This window comes from Anopheles bellator, chromosome 2 (genome assembly GCF_943735745.2).
Source record: "Anopheles bellator chromosome 2, idAnoBellAS_SP24_06.2, whole genome shotgun sequence".
NCBI lineage: Eukaryota > Metazoa > Arthropoda > Insecta > Diptera > Culicidae > Anopheles > Anopheles bellator.
In genome coordinates, this window is record NC_071286.1 from 77880747 (window position 1) to 77898512 (window position 17766).

Consider the following 17766-nt stretch of genomic DNA (forward strand, 5'->3'; position numbering starts at 1 on the left):
CTACGGACCATGCGTCCTCGTCACTCGACGTCCTCGTCGTCGTGCGATATTTATTATTAACCACCTGTTTGTCACTCGTTAGGGGCCGTCGTCGGTTCAGCAAACAACTACCAAAACACCGGAGGCTAGGCGCACTAAGAAGGAAAAAAGAGAAAAACCTGTACCATAAGGAACGGAATACACACTTCTTCGCCGAGCCGATTGCGTGCCGGATGAGTTCCTTACCGTTCTGTGTGTGTTGGAGCGGCATTGTGGGGCCGATGGCCCATCAATGGTTGAAAACTGAAAAACCTGCCTCAGAGAGGGAGTGTTCCAATCACACAAGGCAGTGATCGTGCGGTAGCCGATTTTCTCTCTTTCGGCACGCGCTGAAGAAAATGAGCTCCTGAGTGACCTCGGGCGAGAATCACCCAATACACTAAAGTTCCACGGGGGGGGCCACCATCGCAACGTACGGGAACATATGTTTATCTTTTGTTACACCCAAAGCCGATCATGTTTTTTTCGAGTGGATGGAAGTGTGGTTGTGTGCGCGAGGTCTGTCTCCCAATCCGAACCGTGCATTAACCTCCGGGTTCGCGTGGCGATTCTTTAATGGTGGTCCATACATAATGAACTAGTCTTGGCCGCCAGCAAAAGGATGTTGGGCGTTGGGTAAAACACTCTACAGCAGTCGCAAAAAATGCGCGCCAACCGAGAGACGGAGAGCATCGTGAGAGCAGATCGGAAGACCAACTGTATACTACACACCATTCATGGATGTAAATGGAATCGGGACCGCAGATTATTCGAGATTATGTAAGGCCGTATCAGGGTGGAAAGCAGAAGCACTAGGTCTTTTGGAGTCAGGAACTGGGAAAAAAAATATTGAATTTACGTAAGCTAACAGCATGTCCGACCCCGGAGAAAGCACGGAGACACGGGTGTGCTGGCGAAGAGAAAATATTCAATCATTTAATTCTTAATCATTACTTCTTATTTATTGATGATTAATGACCTGCTCGGGTTACACGTTTGATTACTTGGAAAAAGTTGCCTTGGCCAGATTACATAAGCATAACCTACCATTGCAAAGGGAAGAGAAACTGATGCGCTCCGGCTATTGTGGAGTAGCTTCTGGGTTCGCTAATATCGACTTGGTTCGTTTGCATGGAAGAAAGGGAAAATATACGATTCAAATATGTCGCGAAAATGTGCAATCTCTACTGTAGCGATTTCGAAAACGGTGTGCGTATACCAACAAACGATGAGCTTTGCTGGCCAATGGAAACGAGAGAGAAACCCTTTGGGTACATTTTCCAAGTAAAAAGACGGTTGTAAATGCGACGAAAGGTCAGACATCAAAGTCGCAAACAGAAAAAAGCAGGAAAAGATAATACCTAAAATCTAATAATTGAGAAAATCAAAGACTGAAGAGTTACTTGCACAGGGACTAACCCAAAGCTTGACAAACGGCATGGACTATGACCAAAGGGGGACAATGGGAAACTAACATTCATTGTACGTATCATGATGAAAGCAAATGTTTATGTTCCGGCATCTCGCTGCTTGATAAATTTATATTTGACCGGTTCGGGGTGTATTTGAATCTAAAGTTAGGGGAAGGCAGGCGGTATCGCATGCTACTCTGCGTAAATAAGAGGGACCTGCTGATCCATTGCATTATGGCCACCGTGCAATGCGCTGTGTTTGATAGGTGAGTTTAGTCGTTACTTAAACGAATTTGGGTGATAGGCGCAAAACGATAGGGAAAGCAGCGATTGCCTGAGAATAGTGTTGATATTTCCGCTTCTGACTTAAACCTGATCCTGTTCCATTCACCGCGATGCCTCCGAACATTTGGTCATGCCATTCTGTAATGCCTAATAGTGGATTTCGTTCGTTACGCAATTCGCTTATGTGTTATTGTTGTCGCGCGTTTCGAGCCGGGGACGTTTGCGGAACACTTCGGAGGTGGCATTTTCTAGCTCTCGCTTTTTGGGTGCGTTCTTTTAAAGGGGATGCCAAAAAGAGGAAAAAAACATTGAATTAGAACCACAAAGACCGCGAGTGAACCAAGTTCCAATCGTTACCTTTTTCTCCCACTGCTGGTGCAGGTATCGCAGGAGGATGTTCTTCTTCTCGCTCACTATCACTGCAAGGGACGGGAAATGGTAAACACGGCGAATCCAAGCAACAAACGTACTTTCGGGAACCCGAACAAAACCCGCTTACCTTGCTCCGAAGGGATGTCTATCGTCGGTATGTAGACCGAGGGCCGCTTGGAGGATGTTTTTACGCCATTTTCCGTGTTGAACAGGGAAAAGTTTTCCTCATTGTGGCACGGAAGATCCTTCAGAAACTCGGATATCGACTGCGCAGAAGACAACGAAGGGTGGATTAGAACGGGCGGAAGGCGTGCGTCCCGCGGGTGACTTATGTGAATGTGATGGCGGAAGAGTCTATTGTGCTGTGCAATTAATTCTATTACCATTTTCCGTCGCAATCGAGCAGGCGGTGTGTACTTCCGTTCCTGGTCCTCCGATATCGCGCTCGTCGTCGCCGCTGCTCCTGCTGGCGGCTGACAGGTAGGTTCTGCCAGTGCTTCGTTGTGCTGTTCTCGTCAAGATTGACTTGCTCCACCGCACAACGCTCGGAAAATGCGTTTTTCCTTTTACAAAAGAATCAAACAAAGGGCTAGGAACAATCGAACGCAACGCAGAAATAGCACTTTGTTGTTTTACGGTGCCTCTGCGTGATGATGGATCCGATCAAAGTGACAGTTCCGTACAGAGTGTGCACCCTTCAGAAACGTCTCGCGAGCGCTTTGAGTGGCGGAGTGACAGTGCTGTCAGATGCTGTATATTTGTTTAAGAAAACCGTTAGGAAGGAGTTTTTGTTTTCCATATTATTGCAGCAATAAAAATACAAATCAACAGCGATACAAAAATTAAACATAAAAACATAAGGCATGAGTATAATAAACTGGTTTTCTAGAATATGAACGGACTTGTTACTATACTGGAATCAAGTTACTAACTTGTGATTTGAACTCATATTTGAATTTGTACTAAAATTGACTATGCAACTTACTAACAACCCAGCCTATCATTTTAAATAAATATGAGCTAGTTATGATGAAATGCACAACATCAAGCATTATCCACATTATTGAAACAAGCGAAAGCTGTACATTTGATTGATGAGCGGATGCATTTGGTTTAGTTATGCAAAAGTCTACTGATCAGCAAAACCTTGATTGGAAGCCCTTCATATTCACGAATCACACGCTAATGCGCCCTATTGCCATTGTTACAAATATCCTGTTAAAATCGTACGCAGCTACACCAAAACAGCTCAACAGCCACACGGCCCCTGCCACTGCTGCGGGATGATTCCGAGTTACTCCCTAAAAAAAACAGCCCACAGACTCAAAAAATTCACTTAACGACATGGAAATCGGACGACGCATCGCATCGCCACCGATCGATCAGCAGCATTGCGTATCGGTCCGTGCCGATCCGACCGCCAATTATGCAGCACGAGCGACGTGAAAATAGCTCTTCGAGTGCGTGTGGGAAATGGCCACCGCAAAACAGTCAGAAAAGGCTACCACCATTTTCACTTACGCCGCAAACGGCGCTGCAGCTCCCCATTAACCGCAACGTGCCGTGCGTTCTGAGAGGGTACCTATCGGAGCATAAATATCGATATCGATCAACTGCCCAGCTCGACGCAATCGCCCGCCGTTCCGAGCAGCCAACACCTCCAGCGTGGTGGCCACCGTAACAAATTTCCCCTTAACTACCGCGGTGAACTATAGGCCGCCGGGATCCGGCTAGTCCGGCGGGGCACACGTGAGCCAAATTTGAATACAATGCAACCGCAACCACTTCCGCTAGGGTCGGTTGCCGTGCAGACACTGACCACCGGTAGCGCCACCCATACGCCGTCCGCAACCGAATGAAAGCGAAAGCATATTTTGATGGTTTTGCAACACCCTACATTGCGGCCGGCCAGTCGATTTGTGGTGGCGGTTTCGGGAGAGTTTAGTCCGTTTGAGACGTTTTCCCGTCACGACACCTCCGCAGGGAAGTTTATTAACCCAACGCGCGCGCCGTCACCCTTTGGTGGGTGGTTTGATGGGGCGCGTAATTAATTTTTGGTAATGCTGCCTCATACCTGAACCCGGATCCATCGGTTCGGTGAATGTGCATTGAATGTCATTAAAAAGGTCCTGCTATGCGGTGAGCCATTAGGGAGAAAAAGTTCACCAAGTGCTACGGCTAATTTATAAAATCGAACTAGATTGATTGATTATACGCTTACCCTACATTTATGCTTGACAATTGCTTTAATAAACGATAGAAATATTATCGGTTCGAGTTAGATTAGTTAGGCTGAATGTGCAATGGTTGATCCTTAAATAATTCTTTGGCCTGACTTGGACATCGAATGAGCGAATAAACGAGTTAGTGAGGGTTAGCCATTTTAAGTACTCAAAAGTTTAAAAATCAATAAACCCTTTAGATATTTTTATCGATTAAAGTAATTACTATTAAATAAAAATCAGTTAAAGAAAGATCGAAGCAATTCGTTCAGGCGCTCGGTTGAATATTAACCACTAGCCGAAAACCCCGCATGTACGCGGCAGGAATTCGACCACCACCAGCAATGTAAACTTACCCCCAAACCATTGGCTCCCAAACAAATCAAAAGACCGCAGTCAGTGGCCACCGGCATCGAAAAGAAAAAGTCGCAATGTGTTGTGAATTTTTATGGCGGTGGGAACGATGCGTAAAATCGTCACTTGCGTTCATCAATATGCTGCGTAAAACGATTCCATGTTTTGGGGTGGTTTTTTTGGTGCAACTAATTGAAAATAGAAATCAAACAGAAATATAAACCCGCAGCAGGAGAAGGCAACGATAAAAGTACGCCTCAAACGCACCACGCGCCGGGTGCACTTTGGTGTGGCCGAAAAACAACGAAAATATATATCGAAATGGGATTTCAATTTTCACTTTCGTGCGAACCATAATGGACTCAACAAAAAATCTAGTTTTTTATCCTAAAAACGCATGAGCTATGGAAAGGAAAATGCACTTTTTTGTTCAATGTGGTTCACCCATTTCACCGATCATTTGGCGCTACCGATGGCCCCATAGGTGGCCGTAATTGGCCGCCAAGAAGAGGCCTTAATAGGGTAGCTTATGCGATGATCTCCGCCATCAGCAGGCTGGCTGATGGGCAATTTTGAACGGAGGATTTCCCTTTCGCAGAATAAACAAACATTATCGAGGATCGACGAGCATGATTGGCCTGTGAGCGGTAGCCCGGGTAGAATCGATATTTCGTGCTGCTGGGTTGCTGGGCTGCACGTCCTCCCGGCCACACTTTAAACCGATCGAAGGCGATCGGAGGAGATTTAAAGAGCCCGACAACGACTTGAAATTAAACCAATCGAAAAGCAACATCTCGTTATCGCGCCGAAGGTGCAGTCCGCGCCGAAGATGGGCTCGAAATCAATTGGATAGCTTTCCATTTCGCTGGTCCACCACGCTGGACGTTTGCTGGACCGACCGGCGGGCTTAGAAAAGAAACCCACCCGAGAGCCGAGCGCACCGTCCTCTCACTTTCCCTACAATATTTTGCGCCTAGTCCTCGGAGGGCCGCGGCTTGTTAGGGTGTTGTTACGAATTTTTACGTTACGCCGGCTGGATGCGAATTGCAAAACTGGCGACTTTCGCGATCGGACGGTGGGCTGGAAATTTGCAAATTTAACGGCCACCGTGGATGGTGTGCCGATGGTAGGGAAGCAAGCGCGAGGCGCGAAAGTGGTGCACAAGTGGCCTCTCGTGCCCAGCCGAGAGCCGAGAGCCGAGAAAATGGAGCCCCCACTGGTCGACGAGATGCTGGTCAAGATTTTCGATTTTCGCCCGCCAAAAGAAAATCGCCCACTTGCGGCCCACTCGTTCTGCGGTTAATTAGCGTACATAGTTGTTACATGATGATGATGCGCCCACGTTGGCGTTGATGCTGCCGCGCCGACACGCTGTTGCGCCGACCGTTTTCCAGCCGATGCTGCACGCGATGTTTTCCGCCCGGTTTCGGATCGCTGCGTGCCAGGCTCAGCTCACGCAGGCCTGAAGAATTCGTGGTTTTCGCGTTTCGCGCCACTTCGGTCCGTCGGCAGAACGCGACGCGATCGTGTGATTGCTTCTGGTCATCCGGCTTCCCTGTTCACTGTACGGTCCTATCGGGAAAGTGCAACCTGGAAAATGTTTAAAACATTTCAAAGGTGCTTCGCGTGTCGCGTCGGATTTAGTTTGTTGTAGCATTACGAACTCCGGCGGTTGATTCAAAGGGGCGCAAAAGAAATTACTTTTCTTGCTTTCGAAACGGAACACATCCTTTCGATCCGTGCTGTAGTGCATTCAGGTCCAAGCTCCATATCAATTAAGCTGGTGCAGCCGAAACAGGTTCTGGCGCACCGGCGGGGGGCACAAAAATTAAATCCTAATCTCCATATTACCAATTTACCACGGGCGCTACGTTTCCGAGCCCGAATTTTCTGATTGATGATCGATCATAAATTCATCGCCACAGCTTCGCTCACGATCGGACCGGTTCAGGGTCAGCACGGTAACGGAAATCTTACCGCCGGAATCTTATCGTAAAAAGCCTTCCCGTTTCGAGGTAAGGCTTCGAAGGCTGCACTAGTTGCTTTCGACCCGAGCCGGTTCCCCCGGTGGCACCCGGTCTCTAGACAATTTATCGGCAGCTATCGAAATCGAAACTTGCTCCCTCCCGGTTGGTTGGCCCCCGATGGGGTTTAGCCGATTTTCTCCAGCACCGGTCGTTGCGCTGGAAGGCGCCCGTGTTTTACGCGACACGAGATTGCGACACATGGCCGTGGCCGTGGCCGGAACCGCCAGCACGAGAACCGTCACGCGTAGCGGGACGTTACGGCGGGTGCGTACGCAAATGAAAGCGAAACGCGATCGGTCTCAGACAAACAACGGTCCAACAAACTTTTCTTTCGAAAAGACAATCCGTTCGCCCGAAACACAGCCTCTATCGGCCTCGTTTGTCACCGTGATGCGTAACGTTATGCGGCGACGAACCATTTCGTCATAAATTTCGCTTTTCTTTCTCCAATTTCGAACGAGGCACGCGCAGCCGATCGACGGGACGGGCTGCTTTGCATTCCGGTCCACGCAACGGCCGGGCACCCGCGTTTGATTTATTCTGCACCAGCCGTTTGCGCCAGCCCCGGGTTTCCGGCGCGCTCGGAGGATGGATGGCGCGTGTGTTATGCTTGTTTGATTAGCCGGTGCAGCCGGTGGTGGACGGTCACGCAAAACGGACGCGGCATGCCCTCACGAAGGGGGCCCGAGACAGGACTTTCGAAGGCTTTCTCCCCCGGGTGGGCCACTCCGAGGTGGGTGGTTCCTTCTCGATGTTGTTTCGAAAGAATTACTCATCTCTGTGCGGTAGTCGATTTAAATTGAATTGATCCCTCATTGATCGGCAGAGCCGAACACTACTCCGCGGGTGCGATGCAATCATCAAATCATCGCAACGCCATTCGCAATGCATCTCGGTTTCAGACGCATTACATAAAAAGCCACCTAGTCCGAAAGGAAACAATCGATAATAACACCATGCAACCAACATAACCAATCGATATTGGGCTTCGATACGCGTGTGTTGTTCGCCCCTATTGTGGAGATTAAAAATTGCCGCCCATTGGGTCACTCGAACAACAACCGATCGGTGCGATCGGTGCGCCCGTCGGTGGCCCCGTTACCCCGGTTTCGATCTTCGGCGCCCGAGCCGCGGCCAGGAGGCGGCCGGAGATTTTGCAAACCAACGCCGAGAGCCACAGCAGGCACCAGCTTTTCCAGCATTCCAGGGCGATCGTGAAACGAGATCTCCTCCGCGCAATCGCGCGTCGACTCTGCGTTTGCGTGTTCACTTTCTTCACGAAACGGGCTCCTCGTGGCTGAAAGATTCACGCCAAACAAACGCCGCGCCTGCACCGATCGCCTCCGATCCTCCGATCGGAATAATGGGTCCCGCTAACTTTCGCGCATTTCTGCCGGCCATTCGATGGCCATTCGGTGCAAAATCTGGTTTCCAACAGGCGTCAAATTGAATTGTTCGCCCATCAGTTCGACGTTCGAGCTGGTGCAACGAATGGAAATTAAACCGATTCCCGTAATAACTCCAGTTCAACAGTTATTTACGCAAAACGCAAATTTGGGAGAAATATGTAATGCGCGCTTCGATGGCAGTTGCGAAAGCTCGAGGCCCCCGAATGGTTTGATAGCCCCAGAACCAGGCAAAGTGATTGGAAAGATTTCTCCAGCGATCGGTCCGCGAAGGGCTTTGATGGATTTCGAATCTGGCTTTTCGGAAGATCCGCCCGTCCCGGGCTCTGTTTAGGAGGAGTTTCTTCACTTTCTCCTTCCTCGGCGTCTTATCGGTGCCGCCCAGTTGGCCACCTAATGATCCACCGTCCGGGGTAAGTAAACGGACACAAATCACGATCACTCCGGTCGGCCTTAAAAGAAATCCTGCCCAGCGATGCTGCTACTGGCGCAGCACCTAATTATCTCCTATTATTCGATCAACACGTTCAGATCGCCATCAGCGCACCGGCACCCGTTTAGAAGAATCACATTATTAGAGCAATGGCTCCCACCGGAGAGGGCCCGGCCGCTAATTATGTTGTTTTAGAAACAACGAAGGAAGCGATTAGCGCCTCCTCAAAACGACGCCAACATTTCGATCACAAACGGGCTCCAAACGGTGGTTGGGCCCCGGCGCTTGGGCCCATGTTATATCATAAACGCACACTTTCCAATGTCATCCCTGCCGGTCCGGGACGGTCCTTAATCGATTTCGCACGTTGACTGGCCACGTGCAGTCCAATAAAAAGTAAAAGTTTCCACCGGCCGCGTGCAGCCGAAGAACTTTCCTTTACAGAAGCCGCCACCGTCATTGGGTTGAAAATTGCAGCTCGTGTCGGGCAGGAAATTGTGGCGCTATAAAATCCACACCCCGTTAAAAAGGGGGCGAACCGTTTTTGGGCACCTTAAAAGGGGTGTGCTTTATCCACTTCCTTGGATCATTCAACTGTTCCCGGCCCAATCGTTCTGTACCAATTGCTTGGGCAAATTGACCACCAAATGGAATTTACGTTTACGATGAGCCACCTTAATGGACTTTTTGGATGCAAAAAAATCAAAACCAATGTCCGCTACTTTGGATGCTGACGTACGATCGGGCAAGCGATCGCAAACGCAATCGAAAGCATCGATCGGACGAAAAAGCTTCGCAAACTTGAACTTCGGATCTCCCGAGGACCGGGAACAGGTGCCGGAGCTCGCCGAGCCGAACCTGTCGTCGCCGGTTTTCAAGTTCAATCGACTCGACAGCCGCCCCTCCTCGAGATCGCAGGGGACATCGATCTCTGGCGTCGGCGGGAGGCGTGAGGCACGGGCCAGAGCGAGCACCGGGGTGAAAATAAGCCAATGGGCCATAAAACCGCTTTCGGTGCCCTCCGGACCCGTTCGCTTCCCGCTTTCGTTCGCAACCCGTTTCCAGCGCGGAGGCCGCGGTTCGCGGTTTTTCTCGCCAAGCAGGAGCAAGAGGGAAAACCGGTGGCCACCCAGCCGGCCGCACACGGGGATTTTGAAGCTGTTTTTGATTAAATTACCCACTGACTGTATGGGCTGACTGTAGAAAACTTTCCCGTAAAATAGCAAAGGAGTGCACCTTAAACAATTGCTGAATTGAAATCAATAATTGTAAACATAAAAATGTGCTCCGCTGGCGGCGGGACCGCGATCAATCGCGAAACTAGGTGCATCCAGTGTGCGCTGCTCAAATCGAAACAAACAAACGATCGTTGGGGTTCAACACGATCGAGTGCCCGCGAAGAAAGGGGTACGAAGAGAGCATAAGGAAACCCGACGACGACGAACCGATCGACGAAGAGAAACCCCAAGAAAGCATAAGGCAGGCGAAGGAGCTCGATCAAGACAAGTGCGACCGATAGAGAGAGAGAGAGAGAGAGAGCTTCGAATCGAGGCTCGATCAACCGAACGTGAAAGGGATAGCAAAACGCACAACACACGCCAAGAGAGGGAGAAAGATGGAGGGAAAGCACGAAAGAGAGGAAAGAAAAAAAAACGGGCTGCTCGGGCGGGCTCGGGCCAAAGAAAGGTAGGTGCGTAGTGGAACAAAATGGTTTAACATAGTTTTATAGCAATCCGCAGCTTCATACGCCAGAAAGCCGTGACGCCGTCGACAGCGCGCGCCAGCAGCACCGCACAGTGTTCGTGAAGACCTCCGTGTGGGTCCTGACCGTGATCCGGAAAGAATATCGCACCCGAGGAGCCCGACCGCGCGGGACTGTCGCCCGTTGGCCGATCCAGAGATCCCGACAGGAGATGCACCAGATCCACTGGCTCCCGGCACCGTGCAGTGGCGTGGCAGATCGACTGCCGTGGTCAGTGCGATCGTTTTGAAGAGGCATCGGTTCGAGTGTTCCGAGTGTGATCCGACCGCCGTTAATTGCGTGTTTGTCCGTGGTAAACCGCGTGTGAAAGTGCACGCCTGGCAAACCGGGCGCCGAAACTAAGTGCCTTCCCAAGCGCAGAAATTATATGTTATTAATTTGAATCAGACACGCCGACCAGCGATCGATACGCAGGGGGTGGTGGTGAAATCGAAGCAAAGTGCAAGGGAAAGCGGCCGCCGCCGCGAAGGGTGCTAGTGCTGCTAGTTACGGGATTCGATATTTGTTGTTATTTTTGCAATTCCACACACCCACCGAGAGAAAGTCCAGTTAAGTCCTGCCTGCTGCTGGAGCGCTGACTGGCGGCGCAGAAATAGATCTCCCGCAGAAGGAGCCGCGGCGCGATCTACGATTTGGGCAGCGCGTCGGGCGTGTCCATGAGCGCGGCCGAAAGATGGGGCTCGGCAGCAATCTGAATTTAATCATCCGTAAGTAGAATAGGCCAGAGTGCGAGCAGCCCTTTCCCGCCCGGGGTTTGGATTATTCTAATTTATCAGCAACCGTGGTGGGTCAACCTGTTTTCAACCGGAGCCCTTCGCTTCAACACGGGATCCCGGATCGGGTTTGACGAGTTTTTCCCATTGGGACCAGACTGGGCGACCGTTGCATTCTGTGGAACTCTTTCGTCCGGACGGAAGTCCGGCGTAGCGCGAGTTTCCCCAAGCGACCCCGGGCATTCCGTTACAGATCGAAGCCGCGCCTGGGAGCTGCGGAACAATTAAGAACGACTGTTTTAGCGCTAATTTATTAGGTTGGGGCCCTGGTCTGGCATGTGGCACGCAAGCAAATGTTCACACGCTGCTCCACATTTTATTCTTCTCGCCCAACACGTGGTGCAGTGCGCCGTTACTTGGCTTTGTAGGACGCCAGCGTGGCCGACCCTCGGGGCTGAAGAATGGGGGCCTGGCGTGTCTCTGTCGAGCTCTTCACACTCGCCACTTTATCGCCACTAAACCTTGGGCGCGAGTAAATTAAGACAGTTCCCATGAGCAAATCCCTACGTCCCCAGGGCCCCCACAACAATTTGGAAGCGGTTCCACCCTGGTTTGGGACCGCCCCAGGTCCGGACTAACGATCAACGTGAAGCGTCGTTTGATCGGCTCGAGATTTGCCTCGAGCGCGTGTGCAAATAAGGGGCGCGTTCCGAGCTGTGGTTCTCGGCCCGAAAGTCCCGAAATCCCGTTAAGCGTCGTCACGATCAAGCTAATTGCTTGTTAGTGTACAGCGCTTTAGCTGCTCTCCGGCTCGTCCCGACGGGATGGGCGATAACTGTACTTCGAGTCACTTTATCACTTAATTGAAGATCGTAACAATGTGCCTGAGGGAACCCCTCTGGTGGGCTCTGGCCTTGACCAACTGACTTTGGGAATTGCGGTTGCGGTGTCCGGGTGCTGCTACTGTTGCCCGCCCGTCACCACTGAAGCCGGTTTGTCCGGGCGAAGCTCTCTTTCACCACTGACCTAATGCGGCGCCAGAACCGGATCTCGGGCGCGCGTGATGAGGTCTGCGTATAAATAAGCGTTTAATCGAGATGTAATGTTACGCACGGCCCCAGGACTGGCCGACGGGAGAGTGAAGAAAATGTCGAGTGTACGAAGTGTCGATCACTCGCCGGGCTCGTTACGCTTTCGGAGGTACCGTTCGTTCTACGGCTGGCCGTGGCCGGTGGCCTATTATTGCCCGGCGTCGACTCACTCTCCCGAAGCCATTGGTACCGCGGCCAGGAATGCTATTCCATTTCGTTAAGATTCTTCGATCACCACGGCATGTTTTGGCACCGTGGCCGTCGCGAAGAACGAACCCACGAATATTTATGGCGTCCGGTCCCGGCCGGCGATTCTCCACTCCACGGCTTCAAAGCCCACGTCCCAATCAACGCCACGGCACCTCCATCGTAACTTGGGGCTTTCGTCGAGCGGCCACCATCTCGCGGTAGGTCACAGGACGGAGAAGAACCCCAGCATTGCCCAGGGAGGCACTGTATTTCTGGCTTTCTCTCTTTCGCGCGGATTCTGTTGACCAGTTCGTGGGGACCAGTTCTCTGGAGTAGTCTGGATCATTAATGTCTTAATCACGGATCGCCGTTCTGCTGGGTAGGGCTAGCCATAAAAACCGTTCTTAATTGGTCCCTGTGCTGGCTGGACGGGTTCTGCCGCGTGTCACACCATCGGACACGATTCCCCAGGTCCGATCAAACCCGAAATCGATCGGCACTTCGGTGATAGCTTGATCGCGCTTGGCTCGCGAAATGACGATTACATTTCTCAGTCCAAACGGGGGGCCGACAGCCAGCCGTAAGCGCCAAATCCGATACGAAAGACTCGTGATCACGACCATTACGGGGGTTAGAAAACGGACACGTTTTGGGTGCAAATTTATTGGAGGCCATTACGGCGGCGCGCCATTTGTCGCGCAGCATTTTCTCTCCTGCGGTCCTGGATTTAGACCGCATTCATGTTGGAATGGTCGTTGTCCGCTATTTTCACCATAATCGGTAGGATGAATGATGCAAATTCAGGAATGTATGCTGCGTGGCGCCCAAACACCAAGGCATCATTTGTCCCCGAACGCCAGTTAGGTGCCTAATTTGGGCTCATTATAAATATATATATATTTAATGCCATTATTTTTTAATTAATTCTTGCGTGCGGAGAATCGATTAGAAACAAATGTTTGTTCACGATATGGTAATTTCGCTAGAATATTCTGGGCGTTGATTAAAACAGGCGACATTTTCATCGCCGAATGTGGACGTAAATTAGCTCACGCAACGATGTCCCATTATGTGAACCCATTAGGCTAACGGGATCAACCCGAATCGGAGTCGTACACATAATGACCATCGGTGGAGTAATACTGTACGATTAAAGCCAAAAATTTAAACTCCCGTTGTCAATGTTTTGCTTGCTCGAAAGTAGACTCAATCGGATTGTGTAACTATTTTCTCCACGTAAACGATGAAGCAATTCGAAGCTCACCGATATCGACGATGATCGGCCTGCCGTAAAAAGTATCCAAATCCAAGCCATAATCCGCAGCTGATTGAGCAGCGGCCAAAGCCGAAGCTAACGGAGACAAACCGTTTAGGCCGCGCGTTGGCCACACGTCGGCGTAGCCAATTAACCGACTGACTGACTAACCGATTGGGCTCCGCACCCGGCCTGGGAAAGGGCCTAGGGAGAGCAGTGAAATAAGATGTCTGCCCACCGGTAGATGGTAGCACTCGATATGGACCCGAGTTCGCTGGGTGGAAGATGTGGGAGAATTGAAAGCATCGACTCATCATCAACACCACGTTCGTGGGGCCACAATCTCCAGTGCCTGGGCCGAGGGTTTCTCACATAAACCGTGATCTTTAATACCTTTCACTAATTTGGCACCGATTTGACACCGATTTCGGTCGGTGTCGATACCCGTCGCGATTACCTTGAGGCAACCGCAAGCCCGACCATGGGTGGGTTTTGATGAACTTCCGCCGTTCTGTCGGTTGCCGGCGCTCCACCCAGGGGCCTGGGAGGAAGTTTCGCTTGGCAGAGAGAAATTGGATGTCGAAACCAATCATACTCCACGGCTAGAGACATGCTCGTCCCGTGTGTTAATTAGCCCTCGTCGAAAAGCCGAACACGGCCAACAAGCTTCCGCTGGGAAAACCTCTCTAAAATCTGCCGCGGAGATGTGACGCTCCGAGGGCGGGAGCTCGTTTCTAATCATACCTTATTTTGACTGATTTAATTTTCCACCTTCTTTGCAGGAATATGGCTGACTGTAATTACCTTCCACCGCGGTCACAGTGAGAATGCCGAACCGAGGGCACTAGAATTATCAGTAAGTAGAAGCTTCTAATCTTTCTCCTGCGCTCTAGCTCTAGTTGCGGTAATTGACCCGAGTCAATTAGTTTGTTTTTCCATTCTTGGCCACACCAAGTTCAAAATTGTATTTAACTTTCGGAGCAGCTCTAGTCATCTCCGATCCTCGGATGACGGAACCAATGTAACTGTAGAACGAGAAAAAGAGACCACATCGCGTCCACATCATTGCTTAAGTAGCTTAACTACCTTCAACACCAGCTTCCAGCGAGCCATTCTGGTCCGTTATGTCGGAATGCGGAAACTGTTACGGCTTTATTATGACCGGCCGAAGTCCCGCGAAGCGAAGGTGCGATACGCTCTTGTCCAATCGGCGGGACAAATAATCGCATCCTGCCACCGAAGAACCATCAAGTTGCGTAATTAATTCTTTTGCACCACTCCCGGACCCGGACCGGAAACCGTAGCCGTCGCTAAACAGCTTCTGATCACGCGAACCTCCCGCCAAAGGGATCCGGGGCTTCGGCCGCATTAAAATCTCCTGCTATCTTTTGGTGTCATCTTGCCATTTGCATATTTTTCCCATGCGGCAAACGGGGAAGCAAAGCCAACGATGTCGTCATCGGCCGATTGTAGCTTATTTCATGGTCCCGCCGCTTTAATAACTTATGCTTTTTTTGGCGCACGCCAAGGAGTGTGCCAAAAAGTGGAACCATTAAATATTTTGTGCTTAAAAGATCATTCTTTCTGACCACGATTTGATGGCAGATTATTGATATCCAGGAGACTGCGCTGTGACCCACTGAACAGTCGTACTCACCGACTTGCCGTCCACTTCCGCTTCACAGCGCTTGTAGCGGATTTTGGCGCGGAAACCATACCACACTGCCACACTGTCCGTCACTGGGACTAATTGAGAGATCGCCATCGATTAAAACGTGGAAATTATCGATCAACCGCGCGGAAGGAACTGATCAGTGGCACATTCACAAATGTGCTCCATAGCTTCCGGCCAGGAACGTTCGCGTGCAGGCAAAGCTGCCGAAAAGCTGTGTTTCGGATGTGCCAAATTGAGGTCACAACCTGCATTGGCGATGATGGAAAGGAATATTTCACTGTCCCGGGTTTGTGGCGGGTAAAATGAGGCCGGGTGGCGTTGACTGATCCATTTTTGGCACACCGTTGGAGGTTGGAGATTATGCTTCCGTCGGGCGCAAAGGGGGGTTCCCACAGACCCAGGGCGATCCGCGATCCGGGATCCGCCGTCCTGTATGATACGATCGCACCAGGTACACGTGTGCCAGTGCCAGGAGCGAAGGCTTTGTGTGATTTAATTAAACGCCAATAGCCAGAGCCCCTGCCGGCTATGGCCGCCTTATGTTTCGCTTTAGCCCGAAGGTTTACTTTCGGTTCCGAGATTGTGGTAATGCCCCCACCGGTGAATTTGATTAATTGCCAAGTCGCACGGATTGCTGGCGCGGAAAACGCCCTACAAACTTTGGGTGATCTTCATATAACACCCCAAACCTTGAGTGCATCTCGTCAGAGCACTAACTTCCTGGACAAACAAACAGCAGCAGCGACGGCAGGGCTTCCGGTAGTTTACATAAATCTCGGGCACGCTTTTTTTGTTTGACATTCTGTCACCTCTCCACACTCATCTGGGCGTGTTACCATTTGATTGCCACTTTCATGGTACAGCAGTAATTACCCCCGGTGTTCACTTTCTCTCACAACATGTCGACGGCCGAAAACAGCGAACCGAAGCGCAAACCTCGCTATCATTTCGACAATCGTAATGCTTATGCAAAGAACCACTCATCATCGTAAATGGCTGGCGTGCGTGCGAGGTTCCTTTTGACCGCGGCGGGCCACGCATGAGGAAGTAATGTTACTGGTAGCAGGAGGTAGCATAATTACAGTCCCCCAAAAAAGGTGCCGAGTGCTTTTCGGTTATTTGGTTGAGGTACTTTGTTTGCCACACTTGGCACTCGAAGCAGCCGAAATAGATTCGCTACGCTGGCGCTGTTTCGTAACGGCTCCGATTAATTTAATGTAAATCCCACACGGGATTCGGTGCTCGTATTTTCGATAAGATAATGAAGCACAATTTGCCCGGTTGCAGTAATTTGGCAACTCAAGGTAGTTGCCTCAACAAAAGGTCGGTTTATACGCTGCTCAAACCGCAAACTTAATTCCCTGTTTAGGCCGGTCTATCATTAACTTAGCGAGTTGTAAATCTGAACCGTATTTAAATCATCATTCGAAAACAGCTTTGATCAGCTTTCATGTTTAGGGAGCTGTTCTATCACGCACTCGGGTGTGTTTCCGAAGGACGCGATGAACAGCACTGACCAGAGAAACGCGCGATCGACTCCTTGGGCTCACGTAACCACGGCGTACAATGGGCTAGTTGCAAATTTTCTCGCTCACTACACCACGAGTGATACGTTGGATTTGCGCAGAAACCAGTAACGAGCCATAAAACAATACTTTCTAGTGTTGCGATCATCTCGGGAAAGCTCCGTCCAAGGCAAAGTGAAACAGCGCCGCTTGGATAGGCGGTTTCACATCACATTATGCTGCGGCAGGAGTTGTTACCGCTGTTTATGCTGCGCCCTATTGCCGATGTTCAACATTGATGTTAACCTCCCGCGGCCGACGATTTATTTTAGTGCATATAAATCAGACACACGCCGTGCCGCGCTCGGTGGCCATCGGACTCGGTTCTCTAACGGCTGCCCCGCGATCGACAATTGTACCGATCGGGGATGGGAAACTTTTGCCTACGGCGGGTGTTCTTTCCATCACTTTTGCTATCGTTGCTTCCGCGAAAAGGGGGCCCACCATGGGAGTTCTAAGCGCATAACGCGATCACCTGGGCGGGGCTCGCAGGTGGTCCACAGGTCGGTACGGTGCCGATGTGAAAGTAGCACCACATTAAAGATGGGAATTAATTATCCGACAAACTGTGCCACCGCCATGTGGACTGCAGCTCACCCAGAAAGGGGTTGCATAAATATGTTATTAGCATGCGAACTTTGGTTCACTTTTTCTCAAGCCGACTTGCGGCACTGCGAGTGTTTCTCCATCCTCAGTTCCAGGTATTGGCAACTGTGTTTTTTTTTTCATAAGTCGACTTTGTCAACCCTTGGGGGGCTGGTTCTTGAAGCAACGTGGAATTAGTGTTACTCATGGCACAATGGGAGTCTAGCACAATGTGGCCCCATTTGAACGAGAGGCAACATTACGGGGCCACAGCTGAATTAGACAAAAAAAACTTGGATCTTGTTCATTACGAACGGTAGAGGATGGTAGAGAATAACGATAAAAATGTCGAATGAAAACGGTACAAAGAAAACGCTGCATAAGCACATAAATTAAACTGAA

At 50.5% G+C, this 17766-nt stretch overlaps 2 protein-coding genes across 2 annotated transcripts in view; one reads left to right on the plus strand and one right to left on the minus strand.

Annotated features, from left to right (window-relative positions):
* Positions 1 to 973: 973 nt before the first annotated feature.
* LOC131209220 (DET1- and DDB1-associated protein 1) lies at positions 974 to 2734 on the minus strand. The gene is made up of 4 exons (XM_058202230.1): positions 2471 to 2734; positions 2215 to 2353; positions 2073 to 2134; positions 974 to 1988 (listed from the first exon to the last, which is right to left on the minus strand). Exons 1-4 carry the CDS (start codon positions 2471 to 2473, stop codon positions 1896 to 1898), a joined length of 297 nt encoding a protein of 98 aa, XP_058058213.1. The 5' UTR covers positions 2474 to 2734; the 3' UTR covers positions 974 to 1895.
* Positions 2735 to 10964: 8230 nt separating this feature from the next.
* Positions 10965 to 17766, plus strand: part of LOC131208112 (mucin-5AC-like) — a 15615-nt gene continuing 8813 nt past the window's right edge. Inside the window, exons 1-2 of the mRNA XM_058200761.1 lie at positions 10965 to 10998; positions 14322 to 14395. Of these exons, the coding sequence (XP_058056744.1) occupies positions 10965 to 10998; positions 14322 to 14395 (108 nt within the window). The remainder of the gene's footprint in view (positions 10999 to 14321; positions 14396 to 17766) is intronic.